Below are 15,485 nucleotides of genomic sequence, written 5' to 3'. Positions count from 1 at the left end.
AAAGTAGCTCAAGTCTTTGTGGTATAGGCACTGTACAGGAGGGGAAAAAATGTATCCAAATTTTTGAAATACTGGATCACTATATTCATTACGCTTATAACCACATACCTTTTGACATGTCTTGTAATGGGTTCAAAATACTCTCGAATTCTTTTTTATTTTTTAGATTTTTTTTTTAATTTTAGAGACAGCATGAGTGGGGAAGAGGGGCAGAGGGGGAGAGAGAGAGAGAGAGAATCTTAAACAGGTTCCATACTCAGCACTGAGCCCCATGCGAGGCTTAATCCCCCCCACCCTGGGATCACGACCTGGGCCAAAATCAAGAGTCAGATGCCGAATTGACTGAGCCACCCAGACATCCCAGTACTCTTGAATTCTTACAGCATTTAGGAGGCTTGTTTTATTCTAAAGCCTAGCGAATTTATTTTAAAAGATGGTGGTTTTAGGTACTTTTTGAGATTATGGTATTCTATTGTATGCTCCTGACCCCAGTGGATTATTGATTTGTTGAAAATTCTTGTGTCTTCCAGTAAAGTGGTTCCAGGCTGACGACAGACTGGACCATGATCTTTTATTCCACTTTTGCCCGATTTGGGGGCAGGAATCATGCCTCTTAGGTTAGAGACCTTTTCCTCTAAGTAGAGGCAGTGAACAGACACTTTCGCGGTTCATTTCTGATATTCATGCCAGAAATTCTTTACAGAGGAAGGTACAGTTCAGTTTTCCAAGATAGCATTTCCCGCCTCTTGGTCTTCCAGGTTACTGGGTCGCTTTGGGTTCTGAAAAAGGAAAATGAGAAGAAAAAAAGGGGGAGTCACTGAATGTACCCCAGCAAACGGAGCCTCGCTTTCAGGCAGTCGGGGCTGGAAAGACCATGTTCAAAATTCAGTGCACGTATCCCAGGAGGCGAAAAACGGTGCGTGTTCTAGAAATGTTACTGTTTTTAGGAAGGCAGGCAGTCCATTTTCCATTCCAACCACAGGTGCACGTAAAACGAAAACTAACTAAAACTTAAACTCTTGCGGAGAGGCAACCGGCAACTATTGTTTCAAAACGTTAATCGCTCTTTCCTCTTTCCAGTGGCTGTGCCAAATGGCCGGGACCAAATTCACCTTTCTTTTTCTATAAAACCCAGGGAAACACAACAAAGCATCTAGAAGTGAATCCCTTAAAGGGACTCCGTGTAGTTGTTTAAATAATTGATACATACACATAAGGGTACATCCTCCCGTCTGCATTCCCCCCCCCCCTTACTTGCGTGAAAACAGTAGCTACAATAACTGACATCCACGTCCTCAGACTGTGACATTGCGGGTCTTTCACCGAGAAGCCAAAATACCTGGGGCCCCGCGCAAGCTGTCCCTCTAGGCCACCCACCCGCGCAGCTGCGGCCCACGGCCTCGCCCCGAGAGCTCAAATAAAACTTGCCCATCTCATCAGCCCCCTGCGGAGTTTGCAAGGGTGCAGCTCTCCAGCCACGGAGGAGACACGATGCGCTGCGGTGGCCGACGACCCGAAACCGCAGCCGGGACCCCCTCGTTCCTCCACACCGCCCTACCCCCCCCCCCTTGTTTGATCTAGGATTCCTTTTTATGTTTTTCAGGGACAGAAGCGACTCCAGCAACCTTGGGGGTGTTGGTTATGAGTTTCTCCTTGAAACGCGTTCTGATTCCATTTTCCGTAACCCAGCTGGCCAGAAGCACGGCCCCTGGGTCCTAGGCACCCCGGCCGGCCACCACACCGCAGGAGCGGTCTGGGTGCGCCGGACGTGGGCGGGCGGTTGAAAAGACACCCCGCGGACACACCTCCACCCCGCGGGTTGCAGGTTGCGGGTCTTTGTCCGCTCGCCTTTCCGCGGGGGCCGCGCACTCCCGCGCCTGGCCGGCAGGTGGCGCGGTTGCCTCATGATGAGCCGCTGCCTGCGCGGGGAAAGGCGCTGCCACCTCCCCGCGGTCGCCCACCCGCTGGGACCCAGGCTCCGGAGAAAATCCCGGTCCTACCCTGGAGGTTGACAGAGGAGGCGCGGCCTGGGGGAGGGAAGAAGGAGGCTTCAACGGGAACCGGGGTCCCTTTAAAGGTCCGGAGGAACGCACCGAGTCGCTTCGGGGGGCCCGTCCCGGGGCCGCCCGCTGCGTTACAGTCGCCGGGCGGCGCTCGGATGGTTGCGCCCGCAGCCGGGACATCTGGGAACAGACCGAGGCCCAAGTGGGGCCTGCGTTCCCCCAAAGGTCGACAGTGACACTCGCGGGCCGGGGCAGGGGCAGCTGCGAGGATTTGCGCCGCCTCTGCAGCCCTCCACCGGCCCCCGGGCGCGGAGAGCGGTGCGGAGCAGCGGCCGGCAGCCGTCGGAGCGCAGAGCTGCAGCGGCCGCGCCAGGCAGCCTCCGCGTCCCCACCTGCGTGGTCTGGGCAGCAGCAGGCACCCCCGCTCCCGCTTGAAGCCCTTCGCTTGTGCCCCGGCGCTCCGGACTGACCAGGCCTGGTCCCAGGGACGACCCCCCGGGTAACACGCAGTCGGTTCCCTGCAGCTCAGGCCAGGCCCTCTCCGGGCGTCCTGCGGCGATGGGAAGTCCTGTCCCGGCCGGGGCGAGACCCGCTGCGTGAACGCCAGGTGCAACCAGAGGGCTCTTCTCCGTTGCTCAGAAGTCACTGGTTCCGTCTCTGGAGACGGTGACTGAGCCTTGCCTCCCGCCGGGAGCTGCCCTGGACGTTGGGGACCGATCGGGTCTCTGCTGTCCAGGCAGCTGGGGAACCAGGGAAGAGAGAGATAATCACGCCACAGAACTCCCCCAAAGAGCATTCATCTGGAGACGCGCCGTAAAGACACAAACGGGGCAGGGTAGCAGAGGGTGCCAGGGGCGGTGCGCCAGCCCGGGCGCTCGAGACGCGAACGCTCCGACCCTCAGAAAAAAGCGACAGCAAAGCGGCAGGGTCAACTTTATACTTATTTTATTGCAGTAAAAGAACCTTTTCCTCCATCTCAAACCGCCCGTGGCGGGGAGAGAGGGGGTTGCCAATCTTCATCGGATCCCCCCCAACCGCGCCCCCCACCCCCAGTCGATTCAGTCTTCGAAGCTCCTTCCACTGCTCAGGGGCTGGACCCCTGAGGCGACGTCCAGGGACCAGGCCGTCTCCCTCCGGCGGGGGCGCGAACCTGGCAGAGCTGGGCCCCCGAGGCCCCGGGAGACAGCGCGCCCCGCGGAGCCCGGAGGGGGCGGGGCCTCGGGGCGGGCTCTGCTCAGTGGGGCGGGGCCGGGCCGCCCCGTCTGCGCCACTATTGGCCGCGGGCCCCGGACTGGCGGGTGAACGTCACGGGCTGGGCCCACCCCCTTGGCAATGTCTTCAGCCTGCTGCACTCCTAACTTAAGCATTTATTCCACTGGGATAGAAGCGGCAGGAGCAGCGTTGGCACCGGCGAACCATGGCTGGGATTTTCTATTTCGTCCTCTTTTCGTTTCTCTTTGGGATTTGCGACGCTGTCACCGGTTCCAGGGTGTACCCCGCGAATGAAGGTAAGAGCGAGGCGGTCCTTCTGCGGTCCCGGGCAGAGAGGTGGATCTGCGGGCGAATGATCCCCGGGAGCGCGAGGCCGGAGGGTGTGAGGGGATCCTGGCGTGAGTGGCGCACCCCCACTTCGGAGAAGGGGACCAGGACGAGGGGATCCGCGAGGAGGAGGGGGGAAGCTGCCGGGCAGCCTGCCCCGGGAGGTGACCGTGCATTCGGCGGAGCTACCCAAGTTTGTAGCGAAAGGACAAAGTTTATCAGCATCCGCCAGCGAGGCGAGCTCCAGGCGCCCCAGGGGATACACGGGAGCTAACGCCAGGATTAAAAAAAAAAAAAAAAAAAATGGACCAACCCAGCCCCGGTCAAGGGGGGGGACGCAAGCCTGGAACCAAGTGAGTGCTTGGTGCTCCAGGGTTCTTGCGAAAGCCTTGGAGCTCAGGTTTCTGCAAAGTTTCCCGAGCCCTGGGCTTCCCAGGACCCGGCTGCGGGGCCTCAGCTGCACAGCGGTCGTGGCGCCGCTCGCAGGTCGCCAGTGACCTGATTTCTGTAGCGCCCGGCGTCAGACACCTTTCTCCCCGCTGGGCCGCGCGCACCGGGTGCGCGATCGCTGGCCTAAGGGCGCCCATGCTCTTCAGATAACCCCGCAGACCCCGGGAGCCCGCTGGCAAGTTGAACGTACTAGTTTTCGGGTTTTGCCCCCAGAACTATACACTGGGTTAGTTTGGATGGAATGTGCGAGACCGACCGGACCCGTCTGGGTGTATTTTCCGCGCGTCTCTTCGGACGTGCTGGAAAGATTGTATCCGTGTAGGAGAGGTGGAGGTTGATCATTTAGTTTCTGATAATCTCAGAGAAAGGCGAATTGAATGCGTGTGTGTGTGTGTGTGTGTGTGTGTGTGTGTGTATGCGCGCGCGCACAAATGTGTGTGTGTGGGTGCGCGGGTGCCCGCGTGGACGCGGACGATTGTGTGTGCCTATGCGTGAGTGTCCTGATTGTGTGCGCCTGTGTTCGGTGCTGCTTGTGTTCAAGTCAGCGTGCGTCTAGCCTTGCACCCGTCTCGTCGACTCTTGCACACACACCCCCGCCCCCCGCTGCCTCCCCCAGCCATCTATCCATCCATCCATCCATCCATCCATCCATCCATCTATTCATCCGTCCATCTCTCCAGAATCCGTCCACGCGTCCCTGCGCAATCTATCATTTTTCCTGTTCCGAAGGAGGGAGCCAAAAACCAACTTAGCCTTGGCTGGGCATCCGGTACCCAGGAGCTCGCCAGACGGAGGCGAGATTCGGAGAGATTCGCACACCTGCCGGCAGACACTGTTTGGAGGAAAGGGGCGCCCTCCCACCCTCTCGATCTCCTCCCTTCTTCCTTACTGGCTTCTGGTGCCATCGTGGTCGCTGAGGCCCCTCGATCCCCAGGGTCATTCCTTTTAGGGGAAGCAGGGATCTCGCTTTCTCTTGACTACTTCGCACACTTGTTAGGACGTCCCTCAAGACCTCTCTGGCACCAGACGTAACAGAGATTTTTTTTTTCTTTTTCTTTCCTCTTTTTTTTCTTTTTCTTTACCCTTTTCTTGTTTTTTCTTTTGGAGGCAAAACTTGGGAGCGCTAGACAAAAACGGTGTTGATGGAGCTGTAGACTGATGTAGAACGAAGGGGGGTGGTATCTCCCCTCCCCCCTCCGGCCGCTCCTCCCCCTTAAAAATTAATTCATTTTGTTGCTTTTTATTCCCATCACGTTTCCTTTTCTCCCTTTTACCCTCCCTTTCTACTCCCTCCCTTTTTTTGTAAATTGGGTCTTATTGTTCCCTTTGTGTCCCTAATCCACCTTACATAAATCCAAATGGATGTAGCGGGCTTTTCTCTAGGGACCCAGAAGAGGGAATGAGGAGGGGGGGGGGGCGCAACTCCGGGCGGGAGCGACCCAGGGTAGGGCTCTACATTTTAAAATAATTAAGAGACCCTAGGAATTCTAGCTCCTCGGAAAAACCGGGAGAAAGCGCTGATTTGAAGCCCTTCGACTTGGGGATGAAACGAGGGAAGGTGGGCAGAATTCAGGGGCCTGGCGGTGAGATGGTGAATCGGAGTGCCCAGGAGCAAGGTTGCGGGCTCCCTATTCCCACCCCTCCCCCAGCCTAAAGAGCCAGCCTCACTGATCAAATTAATAACCCGGGGGTTCCTTTGAGATGGGCCTTTCGACCCCCAGGCCTGCAGATCTCGGTGGGAAAGGGAATGTGGAGAGGTTAAGAATCCATTGTGTCCTTTTCAGTGTCCTCGGTGCCTAGGACAGTTCCAGCCTGGGTGGGGTGTAGCAGCTCTGTGGCCTTCCCACCCCCGCATCCCCCACCCTCTTAGGTACAGCACAAGGACACTAAACCTGTTAGACAGCACTCCCTCACCTAAAATTCAAACCGGTGATGTCCTTCTAGGCTGAGGAGAAGTCTCTGGTTGTCCTCCAAAAGACCCGGGGAAGAGAATATTCCAGTGTGTTTGCATTTTAATTCTACAGGTCTGCCATTACCCCTCTCTGAAACTTCCATATTTAAAAAAAAAGGAGCGATACCACATCCGGGGCCTCTTTCTTTGGTGGGGGAGGGAGAAAAGAAATGATAGAGAGAGCCTTTTCATGACCCTTTGAGTACTCTCTGTTAGAATTCACTTGATGATGAGTTATGTGGTCATCTGAAACTTGCAAAAACAAATAACTCTAGTAGATACCACACCGAGATGAATGCAGGTTTTGCTCTGGAGTGTAACTGCCCTACCTAGATATATTTATTTTTTTGAATTGTACTTGAGATTCTCTATTCATCCTTTTTCGAAAATGAATCAACTCAGTCCTGGGATGGAATTTTAAATGCTAAGCAAGTTAAATAAATAAGAACGTGCAGATTTAAAGAGGGGAGAAGATCAAGTAAGTAATGATTATTTACATAAGTGAGACCAAGTTTAGGTTTTGATCAGAGTTGGATATGCACACCCTCAGCACATATGGAAACGCTCAGGCAAATGGTTTTTGTAGTATTGGGTTTTTTTGCCATTGGAAATTAATCCATTTTTTTTTTCTTTGTTTTCTTGCAGTTACCTTATTGGATTCCAGGTCTGTTCAGGGAGAACTTGGGTGGATAGCGAGCCCTCTGGAAGGAGGGGTAAGTTCCGAGTTGCTCTCTGATCCAAAGGGTAAAAAGGAGTGATTAGCAACTTTCTGAGAGTCCTAATGGCTTGATTCTTGTTGATTGTGGTGAGGGGGTCAGATTTCCACCATGGCCTATGAAGTGAATTACGCTTTGTTGGAGAAATCCTATACTCCCTTTGGATGGCTCTGTCATAGAAGAAGTAGAAACCAAAAGGGCAGAAAGGGGTTTCAAAATTAGGAGATTGGTGGAGGCATAGACTTAGATGCCTATTTAAAACTAAAATACCCTCAAGAAATACAATCCAGGGACCAAATTAGAATTTGTGCCTATTAATGTGATGGCCGTGAAGTCCTGACAGGGTTCATTTTAGAGCAATTGTTCTGTTTCCAGATGAGGAAAATGCATAAGTAAAGAGACCAGGGAGAAAACATTTTCTGATTGCAGCAGGTACAGCTTTAGTTCTAGGTGTAAGCAACAGGGCGGGGGTGGGGGTGGGGGGTGATGGGGATGGTCCTTACCTTGCTATCTGCAGCTCCCTTGCGCACAAAGAGAAAGACCTATGAACCTGTGCCAGGGGCACAATATATGCAGAAACAAACAAACAAACAAATGAACGAACCAAAACAACAACAACAACAACAACAACAACAACAAGCTTTTGAATTGTTGGTGCTGAATGTGGAAAGTTTAAATATTTGGAATCTTGAATCTTTGGGAAAGGGGAAGCTAGAAGATAAAGTATGAGAGAGTTCATCACTGTTCATTTCTTCTCAAATGTGCCACCCCTGCCTCCTGAAGATTTAAGACCACGGTTAGGTCAATGGCCACATCTTCCCCCTCCGCCCTTCAGAACAGGTCAGAATGCATCAGCTTTGGAGAGAAATCCATTTAGCATGTTAACTCTGGCTTCTGCCAAATTTAAAGTAATTCTCAAATCCTTTAAAAATTAAGTAGATCATTCTACTTTTATATGCTTGATAATCTATGACAGAGTCAGTTGATTAAAAACAATGGAGGTGAACGAGAGGGAGTGTTTAGCAGGCGAAAGCCCTAAGGCCAGCTCCCGGTATGGTGCCTCACACCACCTGTCCATTGAATCAACAATAAAGGATGAAAAAAGTAAAGATTCACAGAAACTTGTAAAAGGCGGGCTTCAAAAATAAGGCGAGAAAGTAGTAAGGCAAATGGAGACTCTTAGGCGGTCTTTTTTCCAAAAGAGGTCGTGTAATCCACATGAAATAAACCGGAGGTCGCCTTGCCTTCCTGTTTATCCGCCTGAACTTGACTGCACTTGGTTGGCTCTCTGCTGAAAAATTCTAGTGGGGCCTCAAAACCATTTTTTTAAAGGGAGGGAGAGTGATTGGCAGGCCTCTGGCAGTGTAGACAGGCTGTATTCACTGCTGATTGCAGGCAATTGCCCTCATCCTTTGAATGCGAAGAAAGGTACAGCTTTATCTTGTGAGAGTCAGCCTCTTGTTAATCCTATACCCTGGAAAGGTCACTGATTCAGGGAGGCTTTCCCATGCTGTACCAGGAGGCTAGCTCTGTAGGTTGACTGTATTAGAACTGCTAGCAAAATTGAGGATGGAACGAACGCATCAGTACTTGGAAAATTTAATGAGCCTCATTTTCTTACTGGCCACTCTCAAGTTTGAAGGGAGAAGGCATCGAATATGATTTTGGACCTGCCTTGCTACACTAAATATACATGTGATCTGTTTAAAAGCAAGGAGCTCAGAGCCTGGAGCCTGTTTCCAATTCTGTGTCTCCCTCTCTCTCTCTGCCCCTCCCCCATTCATGCTCTGTCTCTCTCTGTCCCAAAAATAAATAAACGTTGAAAAAAAAAAAAAAAAAATTTAAAAAAAAAAAAAAAAAAAAAAAAAAAGGAAAAAAAAGCAAGGAATGACACATTTCTGAGTACAGCCTATGGTCTATCTAGTTTCTGGAAGCTTTTACCGCAACTTAATATGCTGTAGACATCCCACATCCTGCACCCACCCCCCAACTGCTGAAAGGACACCTGCTCACTTTTTCTAAACACAGAACTTCTTTCGGTCGTCTTGAAGTCTCTTAAAATAATACTGTGCGTATATAGCTGATTGTGTACAACCCAGAACTTTTTATGGACCTAATGTGGACTTCTGAATGCAGAATGTAGTTGTTTGTTTGTTTTTTCCCCCCTCTCCTTAAGTATTGGGGGTGCAACATTTTAGATATTGCAAGGGGCTGGAAATGACATTTTGTTTATGTATAATAGAATTAGTCATTCCAAAATATATAGTAGCCATTGAGAAATTATGTGCCGAATTATAAAGTCTCATTAATCTGTAGATCTTGTAATTTAAGAAGACTTTTTCAGGCTTAGAATGAAGGTATGAATTGGATTATCTACCAAGCATGGATGGATTGGCTTTAAAAAGTTCTTTCTAGCTAAACATAAAAGCACATTTGTATCTTTTGGTTATTCTGAAATTTCTACCTGTAGGGAGAACGGCTTATATCTTTCTTGGCTGGAAACTTGGGATCACGGTTTGGTCAATAAGTGTTGTCCTTTATTTGTTGTTATTGTTATTTTTAAAAAGGAAGGGAAAACTTAACAATACCACAGAGTCAGATATGAAATATAGTCAGAGACAACTCCCTGTTCTCTTTTTTTCTGTAAGAACAACTAAGCAGAACATAGAATAATTGAAAGGAATGGCTCCTGATGGCAACATTGTAGCAAAAACCTAATTTCTTGGCAGCGGTCCTTTAAAGGAGTATATTGAGTTTCTGATGCTGATTGTAAAATACAAAACTAAGGCGGAGATTTGTCATTGTTCTGGTGAATTGATCAATGTGTTTAGACAATTAAGGTCAGGCTGGAAAATTCACATTAGACCCAAACTATCCTGTATGAACTCTATGGAGATATCCCTGTGTGCTTCCATTTACATTGATAAATGTGTTTTTCCATATTCCCTTTGTTCTGAGATGAGAAGCATGCTGAGTAGGGTTTTTTTGAAGGTGGAGATCTATTTTTGGATTTACACGAATTTCCCCAAATAAGTAAATTACTGGTGATTTATTGCTTAGCGGATAAAAAGAAATTTTAATCACCACAGGGCACTTATCCCTCCCAGTTCCAACTTTCATAATGGTCGCAGATGAAAGGGATACAGAATTTTATGCAGTGTGGCCCTTCACAGAGTAACATTTCCATCCATTAATAGTTTTCCAATGCACAGATGGAAAACCCGTTAAAAGATACATTATGGTTGTACGTACTTCATTGGATTGAATGGAGCTTTAAGTGGAGCTATTATGGAATATGAATTTTTTTAAACTATCTTTTTTTTTCTTCTAATTATATTCATGTGTTAGATACTTAAGCTGATTTATACCAGATCTATATAAATGCATCACTGTAGATATTAGGGAAGAATTGGAGGCTTCCTGCTAGCCCTCTAGGAGCCCCCAAACAATCTTGCTGCTCTTAGGATTATTTTTAAAAGCTGTGGCAAGAGTGAAATTACTACTCTAGTCACAGTGAGTTCAGACTGTCCCACCAGTAGAATCTTTATGTGAGGAAGTCGACTGCAAAGAAAACCCTAAAAGCCTTCTTTAGTTTTCTTGGGCTTTCAATCATAGATACCACCTACTATTGTATTTTCAATGTCCACAGAATATTTGGAAGAGGCATATGTGCGTTCTTGTTTCCTTACGGGTGTGTGTTTTAAAAATAGGAAATACGTATATGAAAATCAGAATATACATAATTCATTGAATCCATTGCTGTGCAAAGGTGTCTCATTGTTATGAATGACAGTGGATTTGAGAAATCCAACCATAAAGTTTGCTCTCTGTCTTCCCAGGATTACCAAAACCAGAAGAGTGAGATTTTCTTTACCTCCTTAAAGAATAGGGACGGTGCCAAAAAAAAAAAAAAAAAAAAAAAAAAAAAAAAAATCGACTGACATTTTTTTTTTTAGGTATTAGAGAGCAAAGTTCTGACAGGAGCACCACTAATTAACTGATAATTGTCTTCCTTTGGCAAGCTTCTTTCTTCCTGCTCTTAATTTGCAGGTCTCTGCTCAGTTGTTGAAACAATACACATACTAGTTTTTCATTTAAGAGTAAATTTGAACTGTTGCCACTTGAAATTGTAGCTGTTGTAATAGGTGAATTTGAGGTTGTTAGACCACCACAAGGAGCTGCTAGTGAACTCATACGCGATAAATCTACCAATGCCTCTGGATTTTAGGCAAAAGAATGAAACCACCACACACACACACACACACACACACACACACAAACCAGAAAACAAAAAATAAAAAAAAATACTTCCCCAATAAAATGTTGTCTTGTCTCCCATAAGACGTTTCATTAGTGAGGGTTGATGCTCAGGAGTTTGCTTCCTCACTGGAACAAAAATCATCACTGTCCTGCGAGGGTAAAACGGAATGGACAAATCACTGTATGATGACATTTTGTAATTGATACATTTCCTCTGGATCTTTGCAGTGGGAGGAAGTGAGCATAATGGATGAAAAAAATACACCAATCCGAACCTACCAAGTGTGCAATGTGATGGAACCCAGTCAGAATAACTGGCTACGAACTGATTGGATCACCCGAGAAGGGGCTCAGAGGGTGTACATTGAGATCAAGTTCACCTTGAGAGACTGCAACAGTCTTCCGGGTGTCATGGGGACTTGCAAGGAGACGTTTAACCTGTACTACTACGAATCGGACAATGACAAAGAGCGTTTCATCCGAGAGAGCCAGTTTGCCAAGATTGACACCATTGCGGCCGACGAGAGCTTCACCCAAGTGGACATTGGTGACAGAATCATGAAGCTGAACACTGAGATCCGGGATGTAGGGCCACTGAGCAAAAAGGGGTTTTACCTGGCTTTTCAGGATGTGGGGGCCTGCATTGCCCTGGTATCGGTCCGCGTGTTCTATAAGAAGTGTCCGCTCACCGTTCGCAACCTGGCCCAATTTCCAGACACCATCACAGGGGCTGATACGTCTTCCCTGGTGGAAGTTCGAGGCTCCTGTGTCAACAACTCAGAAGAAAAGGATGTGCCAAAAATGTACTGTGGGGCAGATGGTGAGTGGCTGGTACCCATTGGCAACTGCCTATGCAATGCTGGGCATGAAGAGTGGAATGGAGAATGCCAAGGTGAGGAGAGCCATATTGTACTTTTCATTAGGGCTTAGTGCACGTAATTAAATCAGAGATGAGACTAAATGGAGTAAAGCCAGTAATTAGCAGCCCCTGTGGGATGTGGTGGGACAGAGGGGTCTAATGAGTAAGTGCTATAGCTCCAGGTGGCAAGGCTAAGACATTTCTAATACTGACAAAATAAATGATGCTGTGTAATCAGCAGAAGGCCAAACACATTTGCTAACAGGCACTTAGATCTGAACTGGCTTGATGTGCCCTCTGAAATGTAAATGAACAAGTGGAAGAAACAGACTCGATTGATCCTTACTTTAAGCAGGCAGACACGTTTTCAAACCATGGTTTTGCTGCCTACAGACCTGGGAAAATGGCAGCAATGGTTAAATATCTCTCGTCGCGTATGTATGTACAGGAACGACTTAACTGTGACATTAGGATCGCATTCTTGCAATTCCCTCCCACTGATTAAAATCGAGCTGTGTGAAGAAAGTCCAGTTTTTCCTGTCTCATGGGCCAGTGTAGACGAGTGGAGTGGAGACAAAATGGAGTGACAGAGTTTCAAGTACACTCTGTTCCACCGAGCACCCATTGATAGGGTCTGCAAGTGACATTAATCTTGATGAAAGACCTCTTGATTTCCCCGAGGAGGTGATAAAGAGCTAATGAGAGTCTTATTTGATCTGTATGGTCGGAAGCCATAGTGAATTGTGATCCATTTTGGTTATTGAGTTTTTGAAGAAATTGAGACTTTTTTCTATCACGTTAATTACTACTTATCATATTACCAAGATGATTTTCTTTCCTGAAGTTTAGTGTATGCAGTTCTTCCTTCCCTTATTTCTCCTTCCTGGGGAGTTTTTGTAAAAGAGTTTTCTTTGCAGCGGCTTTGTTTCTGAGCAGGGGGATGAAAAAAGTTCATATTTAGATGGATTGCTCGAGTTGTGTGTGGATTAAGGCTTAAAAAACTCAGTCATGCCTAGCGTTGTTATTTTTGCTTGATGTTTTATTTTTAGTGGTTATCAATAGTCTGCTGCCACCAATCTTATGGTTACTGCTAAACAGTGTAACTCTGGTCCCGACTATGGAACGGATCCGATTAATCTGTTCTCAGGGTGACTGTTGAGCTATAGACTGATTGCCACATGGTTCATCTGATTTGGTGATTAAAGACCCCGCAATAACTGACTGCCAAACAATTTGTCTGGCATTTCAACCATCTTAATGACAGGGTGGGATTAGCCATGGGACAATCCACTTGACTGACTGGAAATCAACAGTTATAACCTCAAGAAAGTTGCATTTGTGGTAATTTGATGTCATAGGTTATACATTTTTCTCCTTTATACTTTATGCTGTTTTAAAGTGGCACTCCTGATTTGCTAGTTATTTCTAGGAGTAGCTAACAAGGAATGTCGTAAATCCATCGTAAATAAAACAATAAACCTTTTCTGTTGACCCAGAGTGAAAAGGTAAACTTGTAAACTTGAAAACTTTTAGGTTGGTTGTTAAAGTTGTTTGTTTGTTTGTTTGTTTACAACGATTAATTTCTTGGTCACTGTGTTGGCTCTTGACTTAGCAGCTACTAGATCGGCTCTACCAAACTGAAACCCTGAAGTATATTCTGGTAGGAGTATTAGAACATATATGAGAGCATTGTTATTGGCACCTAGATTGCAATCATCATAGCAGGAACAGTGACGTGAACAGGACAATGACACTGCATCACATCTAGAGTAAATTATTCTGCCTCTTCGATTTTTGTAACACAGGACTTGCACGTCTTCCCATGTCAAGATTCTTATATGTATTTAAAAGAAAAAAAAAAAAAACACCATTGTCTTCCATTTCCTGCTCTGGCATTAGGACATCTCTGTATCTAATATCATTGATTTTCAATTGTCACAGAGCCCAGTAACTCATACATTGCTACCCTGTGAAAGTCCTTGACAGTTTTACAGCCCAAATTAGAAGAAGAAGAGAAAAAGATGGAGGGGGAAGTGAATGTAAAGGCAATTGAACATTTTAGTGGTTTGCTTTATGGAAATAATCTTGGGAATCCAGTTAATCATATGGTTCATGGAAAGGGTGGGGCTCCGTGTTTTAGGTCCAGTCCATTTCTAAGCAAACTGTTCCTAACACAAGGCCAGATATTTAATGGAAGGGGAGGTTGAGGCCTTTTTTTTTTTTTTTTTTTTTCCTTTTGAATCTTTATTGTTCTCACTCTGGTATTTTCTTTGCTGCTCATAAAACGATAACTCTTTCAAGAAGACATTTTTGACCAAAATCTTGCACGTTGTTTGTTTGTTTGTTTGTTTTTAATACTACCAGGGAGGACTTGCTGATGCATTTAGGGAGGAAGGAAAAACTTGAATGGCAAGATTCTTCAGATCCAAACTTGAGTGAAACTTTTTAAAGATGACTCAAGCCTGTAAAAATCTTAACAGTAATAAAAATAGTCGTCTCCATCCTTGACGTCATTACTGGGACACATCCAGGTAGAGCAGAGAGAGCACTGAGACAAAGAAATGTGTCTCAGTGTGGTCACTTAACTGTGTGACCTTGAGCCCGTTTCTTAAGCCCTCTGAGCTTTGTTTCTTCATCTGTAAAATGGGTTGACGATAACTCTACTTAGCTTGTAGTCATCGACGAGGACACAGTGATGTAGGAGTAGTAAAAGTCACCTTGTAGACCATAAAGCATTAAGCCCATGTTAATGCTAGCAAGTTTTTGATCACTTGCTCTTCCCAAAGCTGTGGACGTTTAAGGGTACTGAGTTGGAAAAGTAAAAGAGAAACTCAATCTCCCGGCCACTCGGGGACGTCAAGGCTAAAGATAGGAAGGAAGCAGGGCCCTTGCCTTCACCAACAATAATGTCTATTTTCACACTTCATGTTGAAAATGATATCTGGAGGGTGTCATTTGATCTCTCCCCTGCAGGAAAGAGAGCTGTCCTTTGAGTGAGAGGAAAGCGATTTGGGGGCGGGACAAGAAAGACCAGGGTTGCAAAGAGAGCTTTAGGAGGGATATAAAGGGGGAACTGGCAGTCTTCAGAACTCTGGCAACAGGTTCCTCCCCAATTGTCTTTCCAGTGGGCCTACTGTTGCAGGCCCACTAAAGCAGGTGAAAGGTCACCCGCTTCCTCATCCATCTTCCCTGGGGTCCAGGGGGTCAGAGTGAAGACGGATTCAGGTCTTACATGTTTGACAAAGGATCCTTGGACAAAAATGGCTGGGGGGGCGGTGCCCGGGGGGTGCTGTTGTTTGAATCTAAGCCTCGTCATCTGCCGGAGTCCTCAAGGGACTTTGGGGACAGAACGACACTTCCTCTTGGCGTTCTTACCCCCAAGCAGTCCATGCTCATGGAGTCCTCCAGGGACGCTGGGGACAGTTGGGGACAGAACGACACTTCCTCCTCCGGGAGAACCTACCCCTGGCTGGCTCAGGCAGTGGTGTGAACTTGCCTCGTGATTGGCCGCAGCGGACAAGTAAGTTCTAGTTTGTCTGGTGGCCGGGTCTCCTCAGGCTGTTGGAAGAAGGAAAAGAAAATATACACCTTGGACCACCCCCCACCTCCCCGCAGAGCCCCACATGTACCCCCCATTGAGGAAATGGTCCAGATGTTTTATACCTTTGTCTGCATTCCTTCAGAAACATTAAGCAGAGGAAGAGAGA

General features: G+C 47.3%; 2 protein-coding genes across 6 annotated transcripts in view; one reads left to right on the top strand and one right to left on the bottom strand.

Annotated features, from left to right (window-relative positions):
• Positions 1-239: 239 nt before the first annotated feature.
• On the bottom strand, positions 240-2,799 carry LOC109502886. Its single transcript, XM_019838729.3, has 2 exons — positions 2,001-2,799; positions 240-779 (listed from the first exon to the last, which is right to left on the bottom strand). The coding sequence occupies exons 1-2, from the start codon at positions 2,797-2,799 to the stop codon at positions 760-762; spliced, it is 819 nt and encodes a 272-aa protein (XP_019694288.2). The 3' UTR covers positions 240-759.
• A 558-nt stretch (positions 2,800-3,357) lies between these two features.
• EPHA4 (EPH receptor A4) overlaps positions 3,358-15,485 on the top strand; it is a 153,036-nt gene continuing 140,908 nt past the window's right edge. For 3 of the 5 annotated variants that reach the window (XM_019838727.2, XM_019838728.2, XR_006583561.1), the window contains exons 1-3: positions 3,358-3,511; positions 6,589-6,656; positions 11,148-11,811. In XM_019838727.2, the coding sequence (XP_019694286.1) occupies positions 3,421-3,511; positions 6,589-6,656; positions 11,148-11,811 (823 nt within the window). In that variant the 5' untranslated portion in view covers positions 3,358-3,420. The remainder of the gene's footprint in view (positions 3,512-6,588; positions 6,657-11,147; positions 11,812-15,485) is intronic. The other 2 variants (XR_002161779.3, XR_002161778.2) reach the window with 1 other exon arrangement.

This window comes from Felis catus, chromosome C1, assembly GCF_018350175.1.
Source record: "Felis catus isolate Fca126 chromosome C1, F.catus_Fca126_mat1.0, whole genome shotgun sequence".
Classification (NCBI taxonomy): Eukaryota; Metazoa; Chordata; class Mammalia; order Carnivora; family Felidae; genus Felis; species Felis catus.
The sequence above is the reverse complement of the archived record's forward strand: the minus strand, read 5'-3'. Positions and strand labels throughout refer to the sequence as shown.

Excerpts from the sequence above, each read along its gene's own strand:
- LOC109502886 (XM_019838729.3), bottom strand. The coding sequence starts at position 2,799 with ATGCTCTTTGGGGGAGTTCTGTGGCGTGATTATCTCTCTCTTCCCTGG. Across the intron at positions 780-2,000 it reads CTCCTCTGTCAACCTCCAGG|AACCCAAAGCGACCCAGTAA; the intron begins GTAGGACCGGGA and ends TTCCTTTTTCAG.